Source organism: Nothobranchius furzeri, chromosome 11 (genome assembly GCF_043380555.1).
Source record: "Nothobranchius furzeri strain GRZ-AD chromosome 11, NfurGRZ-RIMD1, whole genome shotgun sequence".
Lineage (NCBI taxonomy): Eukaryota > Metazoa > Chordata > Actinopteri > Cyprinodontiformes > Nothobranchiidae > Nothobranchius > Nothobranchius furzeri.
In genome coordinates, this window is record NC_091751.1 from 56,896,652 (window position 1) to 56,918,749 (window position 22,098).

The 22,098-nt window shown below is 41.9% G+C and overlaps 2 protein-coding genes across 3 annotated transcripts; one reads left to right on the plus strand and one right to left on the minus strand.

Moving 5' to 3' along the window:
* The first annotated feature begins 195 nt into the window (after window positions 1-195).
* LOC107384105 (adaptor related protein complex 2 subunit mu 1) lies at window positions 196-8,638 on the plus strand. The gene is made up of 11 exons (XM_054739230.2): window positions 196-335; window positions 1,610-1,731; window positions 4,346-4,611; window positions 4,813-4,895; window positions 5,317-5,452; window positions 5,764-5,908; window positions 6,433-6,552; window positions 6,738-6,873; window positions 6,959-7,056; window positions 7,170-7,281; window positions 7,643-8,638. The coding sequence occupies exons 2-11, from the start codon at window positions 1,658-1,660 to the stop codon at window positions 7,775-7,777; spliced, it is 1,305 nt and encodes a 434-aa protein (XP_054595205.1). The 5' UTR covers window positions 196-335; window positions 1,610-1,657; the 3' UTR covers window positions 7,778-8,638.
* Window positions 8,639-9,968: 1,330 nt separating this feature from the next.
* pcyt1aa (phosphate cytidylyltransferase 1A, choline a) lies at window positions 9,969-18,694 on the minus strand. Of its 2 annotated transcripts, none has more exons than XM_054739226.2 (9): window positions 18,462-18,694; window positions 16,926-17,039; window positions 16,714-16,813; window positions 16,434-16,550; window positions 14,120-14,271; window positions 13,824-13,902; window positions 13,063-13,205; window positions 12,770-12,958; window positions 9,969-10,411 (listed from the first exon to the last, which is right to left on the minus strand). In XM_054739226.2, exons 2-9 carry the CDS (start codon window positions 17,037-17,039, stop codon window positions 10,202-10,204), a joined length of 1,104 nt encoding a protein of 367 aa, XP_054595201.1. In that variant the 5' UTR covers window positions 18,462-18,694; the 3' UTR covers window positions 9,969-10,201. The 2 variants fall into 2 exon arrangements, with proteins under 2 accessions (XP_054595201.1, XP_054595204.1); XM_054739229.2 differs by having other exon boundaries at window positions 16,976-17,039; window positions 18,462-18,512.
* Window positions 18,695-22,098: the final 3,404 nt, after the last annotated feature.

A 22,098-nucleotide genomic window follows, 5' to 3' on the forward strand; every position in this document is an offset into this window, starting at 1 on the left:
TATTTTGTCAATATATTTTGACATGTTCTGATATATTTTTTGTAAAGGAGGCTGACCTATATAATTGTAAAATACCAGACAATTAACGAATATTAGCCTGCGTGGCTTATCATTTCAAGGCCTGGGTGCGGTTTACACATCGCACCAGCCACGCCTTTTCCTGTCACAACGGAACAGTCGTTCGTAAAGACGGCGGGTCAGCTGACAGGCATCAGCGGACCGGGGGAAGGAAGAAGCGGAATTTGCGGCTGTGAGCAGGGATTCTGTTGGACATAAAATACACCCAAAGGCTAGCCTGGAAGCCAAAGAGTGGTGGTGTTCGTGAAAGAACAAGAGTAAGTTAACGAAACGGAGATTCAGTCATGTATTTTTGCAGTAAAAACGATTTACTGTGATCTGTAAACCGCCAGAGAAAACAGGTGAGCGCTCTCTTTCGTTGACGACGCTAACATTAGCAACTCCTCAGCTAACCGCGGCTAGTTAACGTCAAGCTAGCCGCGGTTAGCTTGATGATAACGGAAAGCATGCTTTAAGATTCCTTCAAAGCTTAAAACGTGCCATCACATAACATTTTGATGCTGTTTTAGTTGGTTTGTTATGTAATTCATATCGTTTACACGTAAGTCACTGTAACTTGCTGTAACACACGCGATAACCTCAGTTTTTCTACCCACCGGAAGCCCGTTAAAAATCCGCTCGGCTCGCTGAGGATCGTCGGCAGCTAGCCTGCTAAATTAGCTAGCCATCGCTGTCTTCAGGGTATTCTCCATCACTTTGATCATACTGAAGGTCAAATTTTGAACCGAGCTAATACATTTAAATAACGTTTTAAACAAACCATACAGGGAAAAGATTATACATCGATGGTAGAAAAATATATAAAATGTATGAACATTGGTAAATGGCCCGAGTGAGCAGACATCTTGACTAAACCGATAAATGTACGATTCAGGTTTGGTGCAGGGTTTAATCGGTCACGACTGCTAGTAGTAATTTGTTTAAGAAAATTCTCAACACTCTCTATAAAAGTGTTTCAGTTATGCCTTCTAGGAATGCCATGGATGTCCTTTTTCCATCCTAAATTTTCTAGAAGCAGCATTTTTTAAACTGGCAGTTTTATTAGTAAAATACACTTAATTAAAAAAAACTTACATCCCCACGGGGATAAAAATGGTACATTTCGGATGTTAGTCCTACCAGGTCTAGGTAGGGTTTAGCGGACTATGATGATCTCAGATTTATATCTTTATCTGGTAGCATCCTACCCCAAACCGGTGGCTGCTGCTAATCTGTTAATCTTATTTGGAAGTGTGTGTGTGTGTGTGTGTGTGTGTGTGTGTGTGTGTGTGTGTGTGTGTGTGTGTGTGTGTGTGAGAAAGAGAGAGGTGAAGCTGCCTAAAAAGCTGGTGCAGCTATGCAAATGAGTGATTTAATAAAGTCACTAATGGTGTAGTGCAGCTGCAAGAGAGTGTGTGAGTGAGAGAAACAGGAAAACGGATGCGAGGGACAAGTGCCTCTCTGTACTGTGGGTGACTTTTACTTTACACTGCTTTTACTTTCCTATCTCCCCTTTTCCTTCCCAAATTTCAATCTTTTTTTTTATCCTCAGGAGGGGTTTGGTTTCATCATGGCAAGTTGGGATTGAGAAGCATTCACAATGATTGGAGGATTGTTCATCTACAACCACAAGGGAGAGGTTCTCATCTCCCGCGTCTACCGAGATGACATAGGGTATGTTTCTCAGACATTATGTGCGATGATAATCTTGTGGGTGGACTGTTTAGGTTTGATTCTGGATGAGAGGATTATTATGGGTTTCTGTTTAGCTAAATTAGTGTTTGGCATGTTTCTGCAAAGAAACAACACAATTTTATTGTCTGAGGCAATGATTTGCTTCCCTTGTGCTTATCATAAACCACACCTTCAAATTAAAAGATTAGACGCAGCTGTGTGGAATGCTCAAATTCAAATTGGCTTCACTGCCAGTTTCCTCATGGTGGGATAGTATTTGAATTATCATTTTCTTCTTCTGACCAAGTAATTTATTTGCTAAAATGTGTTCCTTTTCTTCTTTTTTTTTTTTTTGCCTCAATACATTTGTGTTTGCAAATACACTTGACTACACTTGTGATTTTCTCACTCTTGTAAGTCAAACTGTTTAATGCAAAATAGACCTTTCTGTATTGATGATTAATATTGAATGCATTATTTTATACAATGCTATGGTTAATATTTTACTTTGTTAGCAAAATATATAAATAATTATTTCTGCTGTAATCATTTACACTAAACGAAAAGAGGCGTGTCTGTGAGCAGAATATCTTATTGCTGCATCTGTGGTAAATTTAATTAATTTGTTCACCTTTGCTCTTTTAAATGTCTGAGTTCATTAGAGCAGGGGTTCCCAAATTGGGGGTCTGGGCCCCCAAGGTGTCCCAATAAGATTACTGGGCATTTTCTTAGCTGAGGTTGGCAAGATTTTATTTGTAAAAAAAAAAAAATTACATTTAGAAAATCATGGTAACACACCCTACAGTATAATCAGAACTCCATATAAAAGTTTGTAAATGATCACATTAATGTGTAATGCATGTTGGGGTTGGGGTCCTGGCTTGTCTTGGACATGGGCTATGGGGTCCTCAAAGGAAAGACTTGAACTCCTGCATTAAAAATTTTATTATGAAAGGTTAAAACATGTAATGAAACCCATGCTGGATACTTATTCTGAAATGTGGTTTAAAAACGGAGCTGAGTCATCACAACCAGTGCTGAGCAGCAATAGATGGAAAAATGTAGCCACTCACTTTTTTTTAATTTCATTCATTTTACAAAAAGGCATTGCTGTGTTAGGGCAAATGTAAGGTCTGCACTGCTCTTGTGCAACGTGTTATGGATATGATCTAAGTAGAATTTCCACCTTGCTTTCCCAGAATAAACATCTGCTCGTGTGTGTGCTTTCACCACTGTGTGTTGTACAAAATTCCACTGAACCCAAAAAAGAAAAGAAAATTAAAACACCCGCTCATTTTATTTTCATTGCATTATGCTGGAAAAAGCATAGTTGTGTGAATCCATGAATTTCATAGCTTATTGATGTTGCTTCAGTAGTTTTCGTAGGTATTCGTCCCCCTGGCTGCAGCAGCAGTGTAACACAAACCAGATGTTTTAGGTTTGCTCCTTGACCGCTGCATTAAATTCCTCATGCCTCTGTAATTGTGTGTAAATTAACTAGCATGTTTTTATCAGTCTGAAGCTGTTTGCCCTTTCCCTCCTGTACCTAATTGTGAAAATAGCACCCTAATAATAAACACCACGTTACTCACTCTGTCTACATAATGCACAAAAATGTCAATTGTACATTTTTGTCTCTCCTTTCTGTTTACCTCATCCCTTTTCTCCTATCTCTATCACCTCTCCCATCTGTTTCATCTTGGCCCATGTAGGAATAGGTAAGAGCTGCTGCAGCGTTTAAAGCATGACCCCCTCTCCCCCTTTCTCATGGCCTCAGATCAGTCACCCCATGAACCTTAAACCGCATGCCTTGGTCAAATACCCAGCAGTTCCTGTAAGCATGAGTCCTTACAGCAGTAAATAAATGGCTTTGTACTGAAATGCAGCAGATTAACTCAGATCTAAGAATTTATTTTCAGTTAATGTCAGCAGGAAATATTGTTGCTAAATCAGCTGTTCTGGTATCCCAGCATGGAGTCTGAGCATGGGATCTGATAATTCCATTTTCTCTCGGAAATCTTTGGTATAGTTTGAGGTTTTACTTGTAAAGGTGGCCTTTTGAAAACGTTTTCATACACAGGAGGTAATCAGGTCATCGATCAACAGTTTTAATCTGTGGTGCATTTGTTGGTTTATCTCAGACCCTCGTCAGAGCCATCCTTGCACTGAGCCCCAATTTTTGCTACAAAATAGTTTTTTCCAAATCTAAATAAAGATGACATTTGGAGAGTTTGTGATTAAAGTACATGATATAAACATGTTTTCTTTCCTATGACTCCTCCAAATCTAGGGAATGATAAGTTTTTATTTTCTCTCTCTGTGAAGACTATCACAGTTTACACCAAACACTCTAAATGCACCAGCCCAGAACGTCCCGCTTTTGCTGCTTGGATTTTGATATTTGCCTCCTTGAGAAATAAAAACAAGGGCATGTTAGTGAGGAGCGGGGGAGTTATTTCCTTTTTAATGTTAAACTTTATATTAGCCCCGCTCTGCAGCCTTTTTTTATTTCAGAGATCGTAAAATAATCCGCTCTAATGTTGACAAGCATATGATTGGCTTTAAAGTCCAACCTAAATGTTTCTTTCTGTCTCACCCCTGCTCGTCGTTGCAGGCGGAATGCCGTGGACGCGTTCCGCGTGAACGTGATTCACGCCCGGCAGCAGGTCCGGTCGCCGGTGACCAACATCGCCCGCACCAGCTTCTTCCATGTCAAGCGCTCAAACATATGGTTGGCAGCTGTGACCAAGCAGAATGTCAACGCTGCCATGGTGTTTGAGTTCCTTTACAAGATGTGTGACGTCATGACTGCCTACTTTGGCAAAATCAGCGAGGAGAACATCAAGAACAACTTTGTGCTCATCTACGAGCTGCTGGATGGTAGGAGACGATCCTGGAGTCTATTAGTCATATAATAAACATTTTGTAGGACTGCTGGACTTACACATGTCTGGGTGTAGAAAAAAAGCCTAATGTTCTGTTAGTCAGTCAGCACCGGCTACTCCGTGTACTTCATGTTCTAGTTTTCTCTACACTAGTCTTTTATCGCTAACCGCTATCTACTGGTGTTTGTTTATTCAGAGATCCTGGACTTTGGCTACCCCCAGAACTCAGAGACCGGAGCCCTGAAGACCTTCATCACCCAGCAAGGCATTAAGGGACAAGTAAGTACAGTGTTTGCCCCCGACTGATGTAGAGCTTTCAGTTTGATGTTTTTGTAGAAGATAACCTAGAAAAGTGGTGTTCAGATGAACTAAATTCACTCTAACCTGAAGCGATGAATAGTTTAAAGACAATCTGGTGGTGGAAATGTTTATTTTTGTATCTGATTCTAGTAAACTTTACATGTGGTTAATTTGTATGAATATTAAATGTGTGTTTGTTTGTGTGTGTGTGTGTGTGTGTGTGTGTCATTGTTTCCCTCGTCTGCGGTTTTTGGACCATTCAGCACCAGGTAATGTTGAAAGTTTTGTAAAAAGTCGTGTTTTCATGTGTTTCCACTCTCTGTCATCCTCTGATCATCATCATCCTTGTGTGGAAGTTTTGCTCTTTGTTCCTGATCCAGTTTCTGCTCCTGTTTCTCAGACAAAAGAGGAGCAGTCTCAGATCACCAGCCAGGTGACGGGCCAGATCGGCTGGCGTCGTGAGGGCATCAAGTATCGCCGCAATGAGCTCTTCCTGGATGTACTGGAAAGTGTTAATCTGCTCATGTCACCTCAAGGTCTGTTTATGTCCTCTAAAGACGTCCCTGACTGCTAACATAAAAAGATCCGAGGAAATGTTGACATTCAGAGACGTCTAAATGACTTGCTATCAAGTTTTGCCATGAAGGTCGACTAAAACTAGTTGAAGACTTTTTGATCGTGTTTACTTCTGCAGCTTTAAACAGAGATGGTACTGTAGAATAATTTTAGTATTTCCACAGTTTTAGACCTGAATTAAAAAGTCCTATTGTGCAGAAACGCTGTCTAAATATGGTGGAACCTGTCCCAGCGGTGTCCAGATGTTGATCCTCTCACTCCTTCCATCCAGGCCAGGTCCTGAGCGCCCACGTGTCGGGCCGTGTTGTGATGAAGAGCTACCTGAGCGGAATGCCGGAGTGCAAATTCGGCATGAACGACAAGATCGTCATCGACAAGCAGGGCAAGGGAGGAGCGTCCGACGATGCAGGGAAAAGGTGAGTGATGCGTGAGTGAGGAGGCAGGCGCTTTGGTCAAACGTGCTTTCATAAGGAGGGACATAAATTATGACTTTGCTTTTCTTGTCTAAATAGTTCTGTCCTTGAGCTCCGACTAAGAAATTCTTTTGTCCTTTTGTTTGCTCTCCTTTTGGATGGCTCTCTGTCTTTTATCCTTTCTTTACTTTGTGCTGTACCACAGTGATTTAGGGGGAGGAAGGTACGATAGCAACAAGGTTCCTCTCCCTCCACCGCTTCATTCTCCTCCTGTGTTCTGCCCAGTAACTGTTTCATCATCCCTAACCGTCCTAGTTCACTCTTTACCCATCATCATTTACTGTAGTTTTGTAGTAATAATTTAATCCAGGTTCAAATGTTGTCTTCTAGCAGCCATGTCTTTGTACTTAAGTATACTGGTGGATATCCAGAGAGTAGATTTTATCTGTAGATTGGAAAAGGATAGTTAAAATCCAGACTAGTAACAAGTTAGTTGGTGTGTCTGATGCATCTTCTGTCCTCTTCAGTGGGAAGCAGTCCATAGCCATTGATGACTGCACTTTCCACCAGTGTGTGCGTCTCAGTAAGTTTGATTCTGAGCGCAGCATCAGCTTCATCCCTCCTGATGGAGAGTATGAGCTCATGAGGTCAGTAATGGTAGTAGATTATTAGAGCCTAAAGCATCCATGAATGTCTGCTCTGATAGATCCTGCTGGGTTTTTATTTATTTTTTTATTTTTCCACTCATTCAAAATTTTGGTGGATTGATAATTCCCCCCCCCCCCCCCATTTATTTTTATTAATTTACTTTTTAAATGTATGTATTTTTCAGATATCGCACCACTAAGGACATCATCCTGCCGTTCCGAGTTATTCCTCTGGTCAGGGAGGTGGGTCGCACCAAACTGGAGGTTAAAGTGGTCATCAAGTCCAACTTCAAACCTTCGCTGCTGGCTCAGAAAATTGAGGTCAGCAAACACATTTTTACATTTTTGATGAAATTCTTTAAGTTTTGACTTCACTGGTAAATATCTGGGCTAATTCTCTCCTCAGGTGCGAATTCCAACACCCCTCAACACTAGCGGTGTGCAGGTGATTTGCATGAAGGGAAAAGCCAAATACAAGGCCAGTGAGAACGCCATAGTCTGGAAGTGAGTTGGAGCTTAGATTAAATTTAATTAACAATCTGAACTCGATGTTTAACCTCTCAAGTATTCCTGTGTGGGAATGTTTCCTTTGTGAAGCTACAAGTTTGCATTTGCAGGATCAAGCGGATGGCTGGGATGAAGGAGTCTCAGATCAGTGCTGAGATTGAGCTGCTGCCTACCAACGATAAGAAGAAATGGGCCAGGCCTCCCATCTCTATGAACTTTGAGGTAAGCGCAGCACAGTCCAGTCTGTCCTCCTTTAAGCTGTCACAGCTTAAGAGCTTCCTAATTTCAGTCGGATTCAAAGTGAACTTTTCTCTTCCAGCTGATGTTTCTAAAACTATATTTATTCTGTGAACAGTCACAGACATAGATAATAATAAGTTAGATATTTCCCAGCTTCTCCTGGTGGCTGAGACTGTAATGTGGTGTTGGCAGCCAAACAAATGGACTCTGGGTTAAATCAGATCCCAGTATTTGCTAAGAAACTTAAAAGCCGTTTAGTGTTAAACAAACTCAGAGCTTCGGTGGTGGGTAAACAGAGCAGCCCGCCTGTCCTAACATGTTCCAACTTCCCTCTCCTCTCCAGGTTCCTTTCGCACCCTCTGGCCTGAAGGTGCGCTACTTGAAGGTGTTTGAGTCCAAGCTCAATTACAGTGACCACGACGTCATCAAATGGGTGCGGTACATCGGCCGCTCCGGCATCTACGAAACCCGCTGCTGAAGTTCAGCCCCGCCAGGCAGCAAACTGACCACTTCCCTCCCATCTTTCCTGTCATTTTATTCTTCTTTCCTCCTCCTCCGTCTTTGTTCCTCCCTCTGTCCTTATCACTTTTCTCCTTCCCCATCATCCCTTCTTAACTAGGTGTCGGAGATTGAATTTACATCGTTTAAAAGAAAAACAAGTAAATATGGTGTAATTCAGATATATGCAAAATGTGAACCATTGTATCGTATATATCTAGTAGTGATGAGTAAAAAATGTAAACCATCTGGTGTCCGAATGAAAAAGACAAGTGATGCCGGGTCTCAGGGGGAGAGGGCGGGAGCTTTGTGTATCCAGTGTTATCGTTCTTCTTTTCTCCGATATAGAAATCCCACGTCAGTTAACCCTGGGAAGGGGGTTCGTCACTATTGTGATTTAAAATAAGTCCTGATAGTTTCTATATATAAATATCCTGGTAGAGTTGACCTTTTCAATGAATCGGTATTTGATGCTACATGCTCGTCACTAGAAGGTAAATCATTCCCAGCCGACTGTCGTTCAGAAAGAAATGACGCTGAGCAAGTTGGTTTTGTACTTGGACGTTACTGATCCTTTACCTGTGTTCCTTTTCCCTCCGCTTTCAGAGTTATGCCAGGCAGGTTAGACCTTCATCCTGATTGGCTTATTCTGACTCATTCCCACAAACATTTTATAAGCACTAAGATTAACTTTCACACTATTTTTGGATTTAAAGATCAGTCTGCAGGGTTTGCAGTGAGGTGATGTCTCCCCCTGGTGTTTGCTTCGCCACTGTCTGCTTCATGTGTGTAGCCCTGGTGACCGTTCTGTCCAATAAAATCTATGTAACCAAACATCTTACCCCTCCTTTTCAGCTGTGTTTTTTATAATACTCTGGGGGGGGGGAGTACAGTCATTTTTCTCCATTACTGCTGTCAAAAGAAAATTGAAAGGGCAGAAAAAATTAGATTGGTTAATCAGACCAGAAAAACTGTTAAAAACTGTTAACTTTTTTTATTCTTGGGTCTACATCCAAAATATCAGACAAAAGTAACAATTAAAACTACTTGTGTACATTTCTTTGCCTTCTGCCATTCGAGTTAAGTGGACGTGATTCGTAGCTTAGCACCACAAGCTAGGCTGGATCTCTCCCCTGCAGTTTCTCTTCAACGCTCAAATCTGATTAGCAATGACAGCCAACATTTACACTAATCATTACAATGTCTCGTTTTTGCTTGGATGAAAGACATGCTTAGATCACTGAAGATGGGAAAATCCAGGATATTTGACTAGACAATTCTGTTACTATGATCCTCGTTTGTGCCCATGTTTAAGCTACAGGTGACGCCATCAAACAGCATTAGTTAGTGGAAGTACTGGTTAACCCTCAGATTGCCATCGAAGTGTGCTAGTCATGAGGAACTTTTAAAACCCTCTTTAGGAAGAACATTTGTGTATTTCCAAGATGAATATAAAAACAATACCTGCTGTTTTGATACAAGTTCCTCATAAGCTTAGATCTGAATTGCTCAAAGAAAAATGCAAGTCCAGCCTTGCTTTTGTCAACTCTGCTCAGAGTTCAAATGAGATCACAGGCAAGAAAACTACAAAAATAAGCATTTCTACATGATTTAAGTTATGTTCTCTCACGCCACTGAAAGGCGTCTACTCTGAAACTAGTCTTCCAAAGACTGATTCTTGTCTGCAGACAAGGGCTGAAAGCAAGTTTTTTTTACTATGTGGCATGAAATAAAAACACTCAATCCAGATGTGTCAGATAAAACATCTGGAACATGCGGACTAAAAGAACTTTAGCACATGCAGATCCACGGATACGAGCAGCTCCGACGTGGGCAGGCAGACACACAGGAACAAGCGCACACACACCTTCACTCAGATTACTCTTAGGCAATGAAACCTGGAGTTTTCCTGTTATTTTAGGAGAAAGGTGAGTCCATGTTAGTCTGAAAAATGAGCAGATCATTTGAAGAGTTCTGGATATATTTTTTTTAAACCTGATCCTCAAGATAACAGTGACTGAACTCAAATGACCTCAGATTAAAACTGAAATCAGTGAGCCCTAAAGCTAAGCTCACTGAAGGAAAACTCGTGCGCCATGATGTATAAATACAGCCAGGAATGGAACAGTGTAACGCCTGCAGAGGCTTCCAAAGCGACAGTGAGGGACCAACATAAAAAGTGAGACTCTCAGTGGTAACTTTAACTAATAGTTCTTTAGAAATGATAAGAGAAGTGGCTGTTAAATCAGGAGCCGAGGAGCACCCGGCTCTTCAAATAAACGAGACACAGAAGTGCTGAATGTAAAACCATAAAATAAAATGTTGCAGCCAGGAGCGCCATGCAACTTCGCCGCTTCTCGACTCGTAGTGCTGTGACAGAACGCTACAGGATTTAAAGCCCTGTTTAGTCGTCTTCGTCGTCGTCCTCACTGATGAGGTATCCCCGCGCCCCGCTGTGGTGAGGAGGAGAGGGAGGAGGGGAGGTCTTGGAGAAGAAGGGGAGTCTGAAGGTAGGAGATGGCGAGCGCTCCTCACGGGTGGGGCTGCTGTTGGGGCTTTGCCTGGGGCTGATGGCCTGCAGCATGCGGCCTTTCCCTTCCTTCAGCATGTGTTTCTGTAGAGGAGAGACCAACTTGATCAAAGCCCGCTCCCAAACCGTCTCCAAACATGACGTATAGGACAGAGACAGATCCTAGGGCTGGGCGATATGGCCTAAAATTAATATGATATATTGAGGATTTCACCTCTAACAATAAATGGAAGATAACTACAGGTACGCGCAGAAACAAAAGTTGTCCACTAGATGGGGCTGTCGCATGTATTATGTGGAGTCACATTTATGAGTCAAGGTGGTACAGCTTCTTAAACGGACATGACCGTTAACAACCTACACACATCTTTCAATTTTTTTTTATCAAATTTATTGTCATGGGAAAATTATCTCGATAAGGGTCAGAAGTTTCGATAACGATAAGTTTTTGATTTATTGCCCAGCTCTAGGTGGTACGTTTGAGTGTTTTAAAGGCACACTTGGCAGTTTTGCTTGCTTTTACCACCTTATAGTGTCCATTCTAAATTATCTGTGGTCAAAGCAAAAGCGAAACTTATCTCTTCACTGTTCACTTAACCCTTTAGCATTCCAGTGTCCCACCCATGGGACAAAACCCCATTGCATTCAATAAACCTGGAAATTTAAGGGGTTAATCTAACAACTGAAATTCAACTCGGTTTATATAGCGCCAAATCATGACAGGAGTTCAGTTCATTAAGTCAATCAGTAAAAAGTTTCCTATATAAGGAACCAAGCAGACAGGAGTCGGTGTCTTTACAGCAATCGTCCTACTCAGCAAGCATTTAGCGACAGTGGAGAGGAAAACTCCCTTTTAACAGGAAGAAACCTCCAGAGGATCCTGGCTCAGTATAAGCAGCCATCCACCACGACTCACTGGGGATGGAGAAGACAGAGCAGACACACCCGCAGATATTTTTATGGCTACATTATGATTTTTTAGTAGATATTCTATTTAGTAAGCCTTCACTAGCATCTATAGTTGTGATACATCACTAAAGCAGACTGCAGTGCCAGGTATGTCCGCTCATTTTTGTCTAAAGCCCTTTTTACAAGACACACCATGCCGGCAAATTGGCGTAATATTACCGCAACGGTGTGTCTTATAAATGCGCCATGCCAGCATGGCGTTGCGCAAATTTTTCAGCATTCGTTCTGCCTTGCTTGGTAGTAATATTGCGGTAACTGTCTGTCTTATAAACAACTATTGCGTCATGGCGCAACAGAAGGAGGTGTCATGACGACGTGAGAAGTCAATTCCGAGCTCCGGCCGGAAAATATATTGAAAATGAAAGTCAACGCGGGCAATAAGTTTTGCTTTTTGAACAAAATCAGCAGAGACGGCAAACTGGAGTGACGCAGCGCTCCGTGAGCATCTCTCCGTTAGAGCTGGACCTCAGATCACCAGAGATTGCACAGGGACTGATGGGGACAGACACCTTTAGCAGCGGCTTGTTAAAGAAACGTAACGATCGCGTCTTCAATCACATTAAAAAGCAAGTTATGTTCAAGATAAATGTAAGCCATCACAGAGACCGCCTCAATACCTCCTTCATGTCACCATTGCCTAATCTTTTATAAAAATTACATGATTGCGCCACATCACCGCCACGGTCTGACCACTTATAAATGACCCAAGTCTCCCTGATGCCGCCACGGCGTTGTTTTATAAAAGTGGCTTAAGTGTGATAACAGGGTATCTGCAGGTTTAAGGGAGCCAAATTTAAGACTTTTTAAGGACCCGCAGATACCCTGGATAAGTGCCGGACCGACACTGAAGTTGCAAATGTGGTATTCTGGCCACAGAGGGCAGTAAAGGATCATTTTAGCAAATAGTGGCTCAAGAATATGATATAAAATATGAAAATGTTGCTTAGTATCCCTTTAGGAGAATTTCACAAATTTCCCAAGATTGCTTTGGCTTCTGCAGCCTGAAATGTCACCATCAGACATCAGGGCAACACTTCTGTGACACTCCCCATTTTCTGCCGCCTGATAGAGCTAGATAGTGCACCTATGACAAGTTTCCACATGAACCTACCAGTCAACCTAAAAAACCTGAAACAAATGGATCAAACGTGTCAGAGAAAGACAAGGATTTACAGATTAGGCTGAAATAAGGGTGAGAGCTGTTCTGAATCCATAGCAGAGACGTAGTCGTCTTTGTGAACACTAATGGTTTTCCTAACTCTGATCTTGGTTTCAGATTGTACTTCGTGAGATTTTTGTGCCCAAACAAACCTGCAGGTGTTGCTGTGGCAACAAAGCATCAGTAACTCCCACCAAAGTGACAACAACTGACCAGTTTGAGCTGATGCGCTGACCTTTCCCAGTACTGCAGTCAGATTGTATTCAAACAGAAATCATGCTTTTAGATATGAGAAAGACCATCAGCGTCCTCACCAGAGCTCCCTCTGGGCCGAACATCTGCAAAAAGTTCCCGATGAACTCCCTGGATTTTTCCTCCCATTTCTGGATGAGGTCGATGCTCTTCTCCTCCACTTTCTGGACAAACTCTTTGCTCTTTTCCTCGACATCTCGCACCTTCCTCTTCACCTTATCCACACGCTCCTGCAGGTGGTACTTCTTCTCCTGGTGGGAGGACATGGAAGGGTATGAATACCAGATCAAAGCAGCATCTCTGCTGATGCAGTCTGCTTTTAAAACTCGTTAAGTTAAACCGGTGGAGCCGTTACGTTGATGAAGCTGACGTTGAGCTCTTTGGCCGTGTATCCTCTCTGCAGGTTGCGTCGGACGTACACGTCGTAGTCACGCACTATGCGAGTGATGATGTCAGAGGTGGAGATGCCCTCTGTCCGCTGAGTGGGAGCAAACATTCCTACAAAAATCAAAGGAGGATCACAAACGTAACAGATCTTTTAGGGGAAACCTCGTATTAAATGACCCTCTAATTTCAGACCTTAAAGCAGCAAAAAGATCATTTACCTTGTCAACAAGGCTGAAAACAGATTTTCACTTTGAGTCTATAATAAATATAAATGTTGTAGATTGTGTCAATATTTCTCCTTACTATTACTGCTGCATTGATCACGTCACTAAGGAGCAGATTGGCTCTCTGCTCCCACTTCCCACCCTGCTCTGCCTCTGATCAGCTCAGATACTAAACGTTTTATATTTACATTTATTCCGTGGTTGCTATTATTAAAAAAATGAACAATTAATGAATGTTGTGGTCTGTGGGAGAAAACCCAGAACTCTTTGGTAAAGAACAGATTTATTGTGAGTGAGTTTTTCCATCTCCTACGGGATTTTTACCATGCCGACTGTGAATCTCGAAGCAAAGGGGGATTCCTCTAAGCATCACCTGCCAATAGAGCCCTCACTCATGACTAAGCTGATGCATTCAGGAGTTACTATCTTTTAATGCTGGCGTGTTCAGGTGGCGTCCATTTGGATTCTACAAAAGCTCTCATGAGCTGCTCACTTCCTCACTCACCTGCTTCTTTAATGTGCTTGTACACGTCATCGCTGCCTGCTGATGAATATGGGATGTCGTCATGAGCCACAAAATCAATCTAGACAGGTGATGAGCACGCAAAAAACACACATCATACACAGATCTACAATTAGTAATAAAATAAAGAAAATAAACAAATGATCAGGGTTTGATGAATGCACGTTGTAGGAAATTTTTTTTTACTAATTTGTCTCAAAACAGAACTGTGTGTGCATGTGTATGTGTGTATGTGTGTGTGTGTGCATGTGTATGTGTGTGTGTGTGTTTTCACTCACGCGATGCCTTGCAAGAAACTCTGGCGATAAAGTCCAGGGGGCATTTCGCACAACTTCATCCACATAGCGGCAATGTCTGATAGCATCATACCGCTCATCCTCATTCATCACCGTGAAGCCTTTGTACTTGTGGGTTAGCTCATCGCTGCAAACTGTAAACGACAGGAACCATTTAGAGTAGGAAAATATTTTAGAGGCTGGTGCACAGGCTCTGCTCTGTGATATGTGGTAATGAGATATGGAGCTGTGTCGACAAATGTTTAAAAAAATAAGTTTTAAAATGTGTGATTTGATGAGTTTAATTATGTCTCGAATGCATAGACGTAGTTTTTCCAAAGTCAGTTTTGTCCCTGGCACTTTTACCATCCAAAAACAATATTCTCCTGTAAGCCCTAGGGTCCCCCAGCTAGGCGACCCTGTGACGTTAGGTCCTTAACAGGCCCAAAACAACCCTCACACTACAGAAGAAATAGTAATAATTCCCATCAAATTAATCAGCAAACCCAGCACTGCAAGGCTATCTAAACCATTTTTCCCATTTTTTGAGGAATAGGCTTCAAAATAGGCCTAGGGCTTAAGGGGTTAAATAGACACTGGTTGAGCACTAGGACCAAGCGGGAAACAACTGCTTGTGTTGAAACGAATGAAACCTGTTTCCCATTAGAACCATCCATAAGCTCATCTAACTGGCTCTGCAGATACTTGCTAATGTGTGATTGGCCATTCCTGCAACCTGTGTACTTGACAGTTCTACATTCCTGACATTGCATAAAAGAGCCTGTAGGCTGTAGTTTCATACATATTCTTTGTATACTTACTGTAAAGACCCCCCCCCCCCCCCGGGCATCATGCTGGTTGTGTCCCCCCCACTTCTAAAGTCAAAACTACGTCTATGTTTGAAAGCAGCACACCAGGTAGGCTAAGGGATGCCTATGGTGAAAAAAATATTTTTCCTCATTTGCACAGAATTACTCGAGTTTAAATTATCGTGATGTATTAAATCAACTGCAGACACCAGTATTTGTCAGCAGGCGGCAGTGTTTGGTAGTTTAAACCAAGGAGCAAACTCCACCTGCCAAAACTGAATCAAGCATGGAAGTAGTTCCCTCCTTATCCACTAGGGGCTGGCTCCACAAAGGTGCAAGTTCCCATTCACTCATGGTAAAAATGCCAGCTTACAGCCAATGGCGCCCCCAAGGGGTGGCCAAAAGTTGCTGACCCCCCCCCCCCCCCCAACATTAATAATTAGGGGTGTGTCCTTTTGATTGTCAGAGAGAAGATGAGCCATCAACGCTATCGCCTTGCCCCCTGCTTGCTTCAGGGAAGGTCTCGACCTCAGCCCCACATTGTTATAGCCTAGAGGGTACTATCTCAACCATGGTTTTCTGGCTTAAGGCGCCTGCCAACCATTAGCTTCGGTTTGCTCATAGCTCCATCAGTTCAGTTTGTTGGGTGTCAATCATCTGCCCCCCACCCTCACAGCCCCGCTTCATTTTTGTATTTTCTGGGAGTGACGAGACGCGTGACGCATGGCGGTGATGGGAGCTGCCCATTGGGCTTCATTCAGTTCAGCTCTTCAGAAACCTACGGCTGATGGCGGAGGGCTTGTCCATCTTTTATGTACAGTCAACACTGCAACCCAAGCAATTCAACTCAGTTTATCTATATAGCACCAAATCACAAGACCTGTCTCAAGGCACTTCACAAAGTAAACATTCCAAACTGAACCTACTCATCAGTGTATTGAGTTCAGGTCATCCTTCGTCGGCCTGATCTGAAGGCCGATTACGTCGCACCGCCATGCCGAAGGCTGTCAAAATTCATAGACTTCTTCAAATGCGGCCAACGAATCCGGCCCTCTTTTCCCCGATGTGAAGGACGGGTACGGTGTATCCTTCACAGTATTGTGGGCCGGACGGGAGTTTCTTTGGCAGACTAAAATGGCCTGTATTTGATATAGCGACTTCTAGAGTCCTGGAACCCCCCAAGGCACTTTACAACACAATCAGTCATTCACCCATTCATACACTGGTGGGGATGAGCTACGATGTAGCCACAGCTGCCCTGGGGCGCACTGAGCAAGGCTGCTGAGCACTGGCGCCATCGGTCCCTCCGACCACCACCAGCAGGCAATGTGGATTAAGTGTCTTGCCCAAGGACACAACGACAGCGACAGACTGAGCGGGGCTCGAACCTGCAACCTTCCGATTACGGGGCGAGCACTTAACTCCTGTGCCGCCGTCGCCCCAAATGACATTTGAATTTCATAAATGGTTAACTCTTCACAAACCCATATCCTTCCTCTTAAACTCACCTCCAACAATTAGATGTGTGTTAGGGAAGAGGCGTTTAGCCTGCATGAGAGCCCTGGCGTGACCAGAGTGGAAAACATCAAAGATCCCATCAGCGTACACCCGCACTGGCCTGTCAACTGGACATAAAAGGAGAGAAGTCACACATAGTTAACAATTAGTTGTTTTTTTTTTTTTACTGGTTTTGTCCATATACGTGACCACAATCGAGGTTGCAGTGAAACAGATTATTGTCGTAAAAGTAGATAATGTAGGCATCAGAGACGGATGTTTCAGACTCACAGGGTGTTCCTCGTTTTGCTTCGTCCATGCTGACCCGCTCATACGGTTTATTACGAGCCGGTTCCAGCTCATCAGCAAAAGGTGCAGGATTTTTCAATCCCTAAAAGATCCAAACATGCATTACAATAAAGAAAGCACTAATAAGAACACTGCCTAACACTGTTTGTGGTGGTGCACAAAGAAATCCCTAAGCACAGCGACAGCTGACTCACCACCGTACATCTGGGGATTTTCCCCAGCCTTTCCCCTTCCTCCGGCTCACCGTTGGAGCTTTCTCTTCTTCGTTTTCTGGATAGAACCATTTCACCAGAGCTTTGGGGCTCCATCTGCATTCCAAAGACAAACGGATCGGAACTTTCTTAAGATTGGTTTAATCCCTATTTATATGATAATAAAAAGCACACACACAGATGCAGACACTCAACTTTACTCTCCATCATGTTCTGCACACAACCTGTTACATAACTTCAACCAAAAGTGACTATATCTTGAAACAGCTGTGAGATGTTGACATATGCTCGAGCCACCTTTGATCGAGTAACAGAAAGAACACAGCGTGTGTCTTGGCTTACTGAACCAGCATGACATTGTATTTAAATTGTATTACATCATCAGGTTTGGAATAGCCAGAACAGTTTCATCTGATCTAGTCGACCACCACAAGAGGGTGTATTTAAATATTATACTAATCAAACTCACCTGATTCTTTTATGTGCCTAACCAACAGCAGGGTAGCTTTTCTAAAATCCCTGGTATCTAGAAGAACGTGTTCCGGAGTTTTATTCTTTATGTAAGATTAACAAAAAGGAATGGGAGAGCCAAAGTTTGTGATTGAGACTTTTAAACTGTGTCCCACACCTATTCACACATAAATTTCCCATCTGTGGAAACCCGCAGAAGCAAAGATCCACTGCAGATTTCGTATTTACAATGTTTATTGAGTTATACGTTGAGGCTCGGCCACATTCCACACATTCCATCATGCCACTGAATGCTCATCTTTAAAAGGGAGCTTTGATATTTTTTATCCACATCACCGCCTTGTTAGTAAATTACATAATTATAACTTTTTTAGAAACACATACCACTGATATTTCTTGCGATAAAACTCCTGAGCTGGATTTCTGAGGCTCTATTAGGCATGAAGGTGTGACTCAGCACAAGAAGTGGGGGATTTGACAGTATGCGTCACTGGTGGCGAGGGTGACCTGATCCCACCCTGGGCACTTGTATGCCCCCCCCCCCCCCCCCCCCCCACGACCCCAGTGTCCCTTTCCTTTGGCAGCAGCTGTGCTCTCTCAGGGAGTGAGAGGCCCTGTAGCCTCTCACTGACAGACAAGATTTACATGAACAACAGATGTTGCCATGAACCTGACTGCTACAATAAAATTAAAATACAAAAGGAGAGTGCCAAGTATTATTTGATTAGAAACTTTCTCAAAATACCATGCAACGATAGTTAAAGTAGTGAAAAATAATTTTGGTTGCATGAACTCTGCTTTTGAATTAGTTTTAATAATGCTAGTCAATTTATTTAAAGCTACTTAATTAAGTTCTTGAATCCCAAATAAGTCACTTTGCTCTAAACTGACCAAATATACAAATTAGAAATTTTTACAACTTTTCGGTTTACGACAAGAAAGGGGAGAGAAATGAAAACACTGGTTGAGCAGCTCAGACACAAAAAGTCTGGTTGATTTAGATCCGTCATGTTAACATCATTTAAACATCTACTTCAAGCAACTTACCGTTCTCTTTTCTGTCCAGAACTGCGATTTGGAGGAGTGGGCGGTTGAGTTTAAGCTGCTAGCTTTGTCGTATGCTAGCTAGCAAGCGCTAGCTGTCAACTTGAAGGCTATTGGCTAGCTTAAACCGTTCGCATGCTGGTTATCTGACATCGTTATGAGACTTAGCGCAGAAAACCCTGTACGTCTGACTCCCCGGTACCTGTTTCCTCGATGGTGAAAATTCGCAGCAGCCTGGAAAACGGACTATTATCAGTCACAGCCTGTACTACAACGTTGACAGGTCACCACAACAGGAACTACAAAACTTCGACATCCCAACAGGAAGTGACAGTCCCACGTTCCCGGGCTAATGGTTTTGTCTGCCACCTAGTGCCTGAGTTGTTATATTGCAGTTGTGTTCATCCTTTTTTTAAATCATATTCTGGGCTGCAACTTTGACCCTTTTACAACATTCTTTGGTCAATTCTTGTTTGTAAATAAATAAATAAATAAAAATACAACTTTCAGCTAATTTAACACTTTAAAACCAATAAACAAAATGTATTTAAAATCTTTTTTCACGAGTCATTCTATAAGCCTTTCTTGACCAATTAGTTGTTTAGGTGCTGGTCTCTATAGTTGAATTGGAAAAAATACACAAAAAAGCCTTTTTTTTTCTTCTCGTAATCACGCTGGGCAATATGGCTAGAATCTAATTTGACTTTAATAAAGGCAGTCAAAAAGTGGGAGTATTCCTCTGGACCTGTGAAAGATGAATTTTAGGAAATCTGATTGTTTTTTGTTTTTGTTTTTATGTGGGTTGAATATGTGTAGACAGCATGAGACAGAACTGCAAAGAGTGCCTGAACAACATGTTCCAATGCAGTGTTCTGGAGGAAACCATTTGACTATTAACATAAAAAATGTACATGAACATTACTCATCCTTTATTATTACAAATTCAACAGAACAAGAGTATAGTAAAGTCATGATAATGAGATGTTCAACTGCTCTCATCAAGTTCCCAACCATTGAAAACAAACCAAATCCCTTTGGCAAGGCAGCTTTATTTGTATAGCACATTTCAAACACAAAGGTAATTCAAAGTGCTTTACAGAAACAAGACAGAAAACACAATAAATCAACCAAAGAATTGTAGATATTAATTTCAGTTACAGTTAGCATTTACAGTGCAGAAAGTGCAGCATGAGAAGCATTTATTCAAAGGCTGATGAATACATGAAGGTTTTTAATTTTGATTTACAAGTTAATAAAGTTGGGGCACATTTGAGGTCATGGGGAAGCTGATTCCATCTGTGTGCAGCATAGTAGCAAAAAGCAGCTTCACCCTGTTTGGTTCAGACCCGGGGACCTACCAGCTGACTGTTTCCTAAGGATCTGAGAGCTTTGCTAGGTGTGCATACTGGAAGGAGATCCGACATGTATTTTGGCCCCATTGAGAGATTTATAGACTAGTAGAAGCCAGCAATTAACTCAAAGATCAGAGGTTCGTGGTATTATATGTTTGTGCATAGTGTTAATAATTATTACCCTTAAAATGATGGTACAGCTGTGGGAAAACAACACATGCTAAATAAATACAGAAACCGTTGCATTCCTAACTGATATTTTGGGCCATTCCGATTACTTCCGGGAGGATACCTGCTAATAACGTCTGTTTAATGTACTACTAAGGTCCAAAGGAAGTGTTTGTGCACACTTGGTACTCAGTTGAAATAAATTTATATGATTTAAGACTGAGCCCTTCCATTTTCTTGTGTGGACAGAAAATTCACAGCATGATGTTCATCCTTAGGGCACCTGGCCCCTTCTCTTTCATCACAGCCTCGCCTGTCGCTTCCAGGGTTAGAATTAGCTGCTCTGCTGATGTGTCAAACACAAGCGAGGCGTTTGTGAATAAACAAAAGTTAATAAACCGTGTCGGGACCCTGAAAACCTCTTTAATGACTCAACCCAGTGCTGGAAATCTGCTCCACGTTAAACTATAAGAGTGACTTTCAGGTGCGTATTTTCATGTCATGATCAAATTTCTGTCTCTAGATTCGACATTTAGAAGAAACATCATCGTGCATTAAAAAGTATTTAAACAACTGATGAACTCCAGAACTTCAGTGACCTTTTGACGACATTTCCTTGGTTGTTTTTAAAAATGTTGACTCAAGAAGACTTGGTGCTCAGCCCATAATTCTTGCATATTTCTGAGAAACATAAACAGCGGTTGTCTCTAAACCAGAGTTAAAAGGACACATCCAGCTGTTTAGAGACAGAGGTTAATTGATACCTGTCATGCATGTTTTGTCAGGAATTAGTCTCCACCACATAAACACACGCCACGTGATTTTTCTTATTCCACATTTCAAAAATACATACATTTTTGTGATTTTTGCATGTATTTATTTACAAAACTGCAATTCTACTTTGTAAATGTGAGCTTTACGGTGAGTGTAAATAAGTTAGAAACAAATAACAAAAGAGGTAGCTTCTCAGACCATCTTGTGGTTTTATGAAGTGTCATGTTGTGTTTGAAGCCCGTCTTTTAATGATGCTTTTTGCTCCGTGCACTAGTATGTTTTTCCCCACCTCGATAAGGAACTGGATGCATGCTGGGTGGGGTTAGGGCTGCTTGCTGTCGTACTTTTTCACAACCGTATTTTAGGATGACTGTGTTGAGCTGCAGACTAACCCAGAACCAAAGGGATGCAGCAGGTAGGTAAGATGTTTATCCTTTATTTTAAGTTTTAAAATATAAAATTGATCAATTTCTGTTGATTAGCACAAAAAACAGGAAGTTCATAATAGTTGCAGGAAATGCTCCTGATTGAATTTCATCCAGACCTAACAGATTTTATGTGTAGTTGTGAATGCATTTTATGGAAAAAAAAGACTGTTTATTGAGGTTTGAATAATAAACATTTATAATATCTTGTTTTTGATGGTAGTGATGATTCTCCAGATGCTTTGCTGCCTGCTTTTAACATCAGGTTTGTTGGAGACTTACAATTATCACCATTGCATTGTACTGATCACGGAGGTGCTAGCTAAGCTTTTATGTTTTTTCCTCGCTGAAATTTGTCGTATTTTGCTTCTCAACAATTATTTATTGTCATTATCTTTCAGATATGTTCTAATAAATGATTTGCATCCCTGTAGGTTTGCTAGAAGCAACGTCACTGGTAAAAGTAAAGAATCCAGGAGGTATTTATTTGCCCATCTCCTCACACAGGAGAATTTCATGTGTAATAATGATGGCTATGCTCTGTTTAATTAGTTTAAAACTGAAAACATTCTTCAAAAAACCCATCATTTATGATATATAAACAATATCAGCTTTATACATTGTCTTGGATGTTGGTCAGTGTGTTGTTTCTCACTGTTGTTCCACCTGGTTGCAGCTCTTTGAGATAGATCAGATCAGGATGTTGTATCAGCAGATGCGTCACTTGGAGCTGGTCTATGGCCCGGACACATCTACGTACCAAAATGCTATGGGGCTCCTGACCAGCACCGCAGGGCCTGCTACAACAACCCAGTCTCCACCACCTCCCACCACTCCTGCCCCCACTCCAGACCTTCTAGAAAATGCTCAAAAGATCTTTCTGTGTAACCCTAAAGACCCACTGTGCAAGCCTCGGATTGT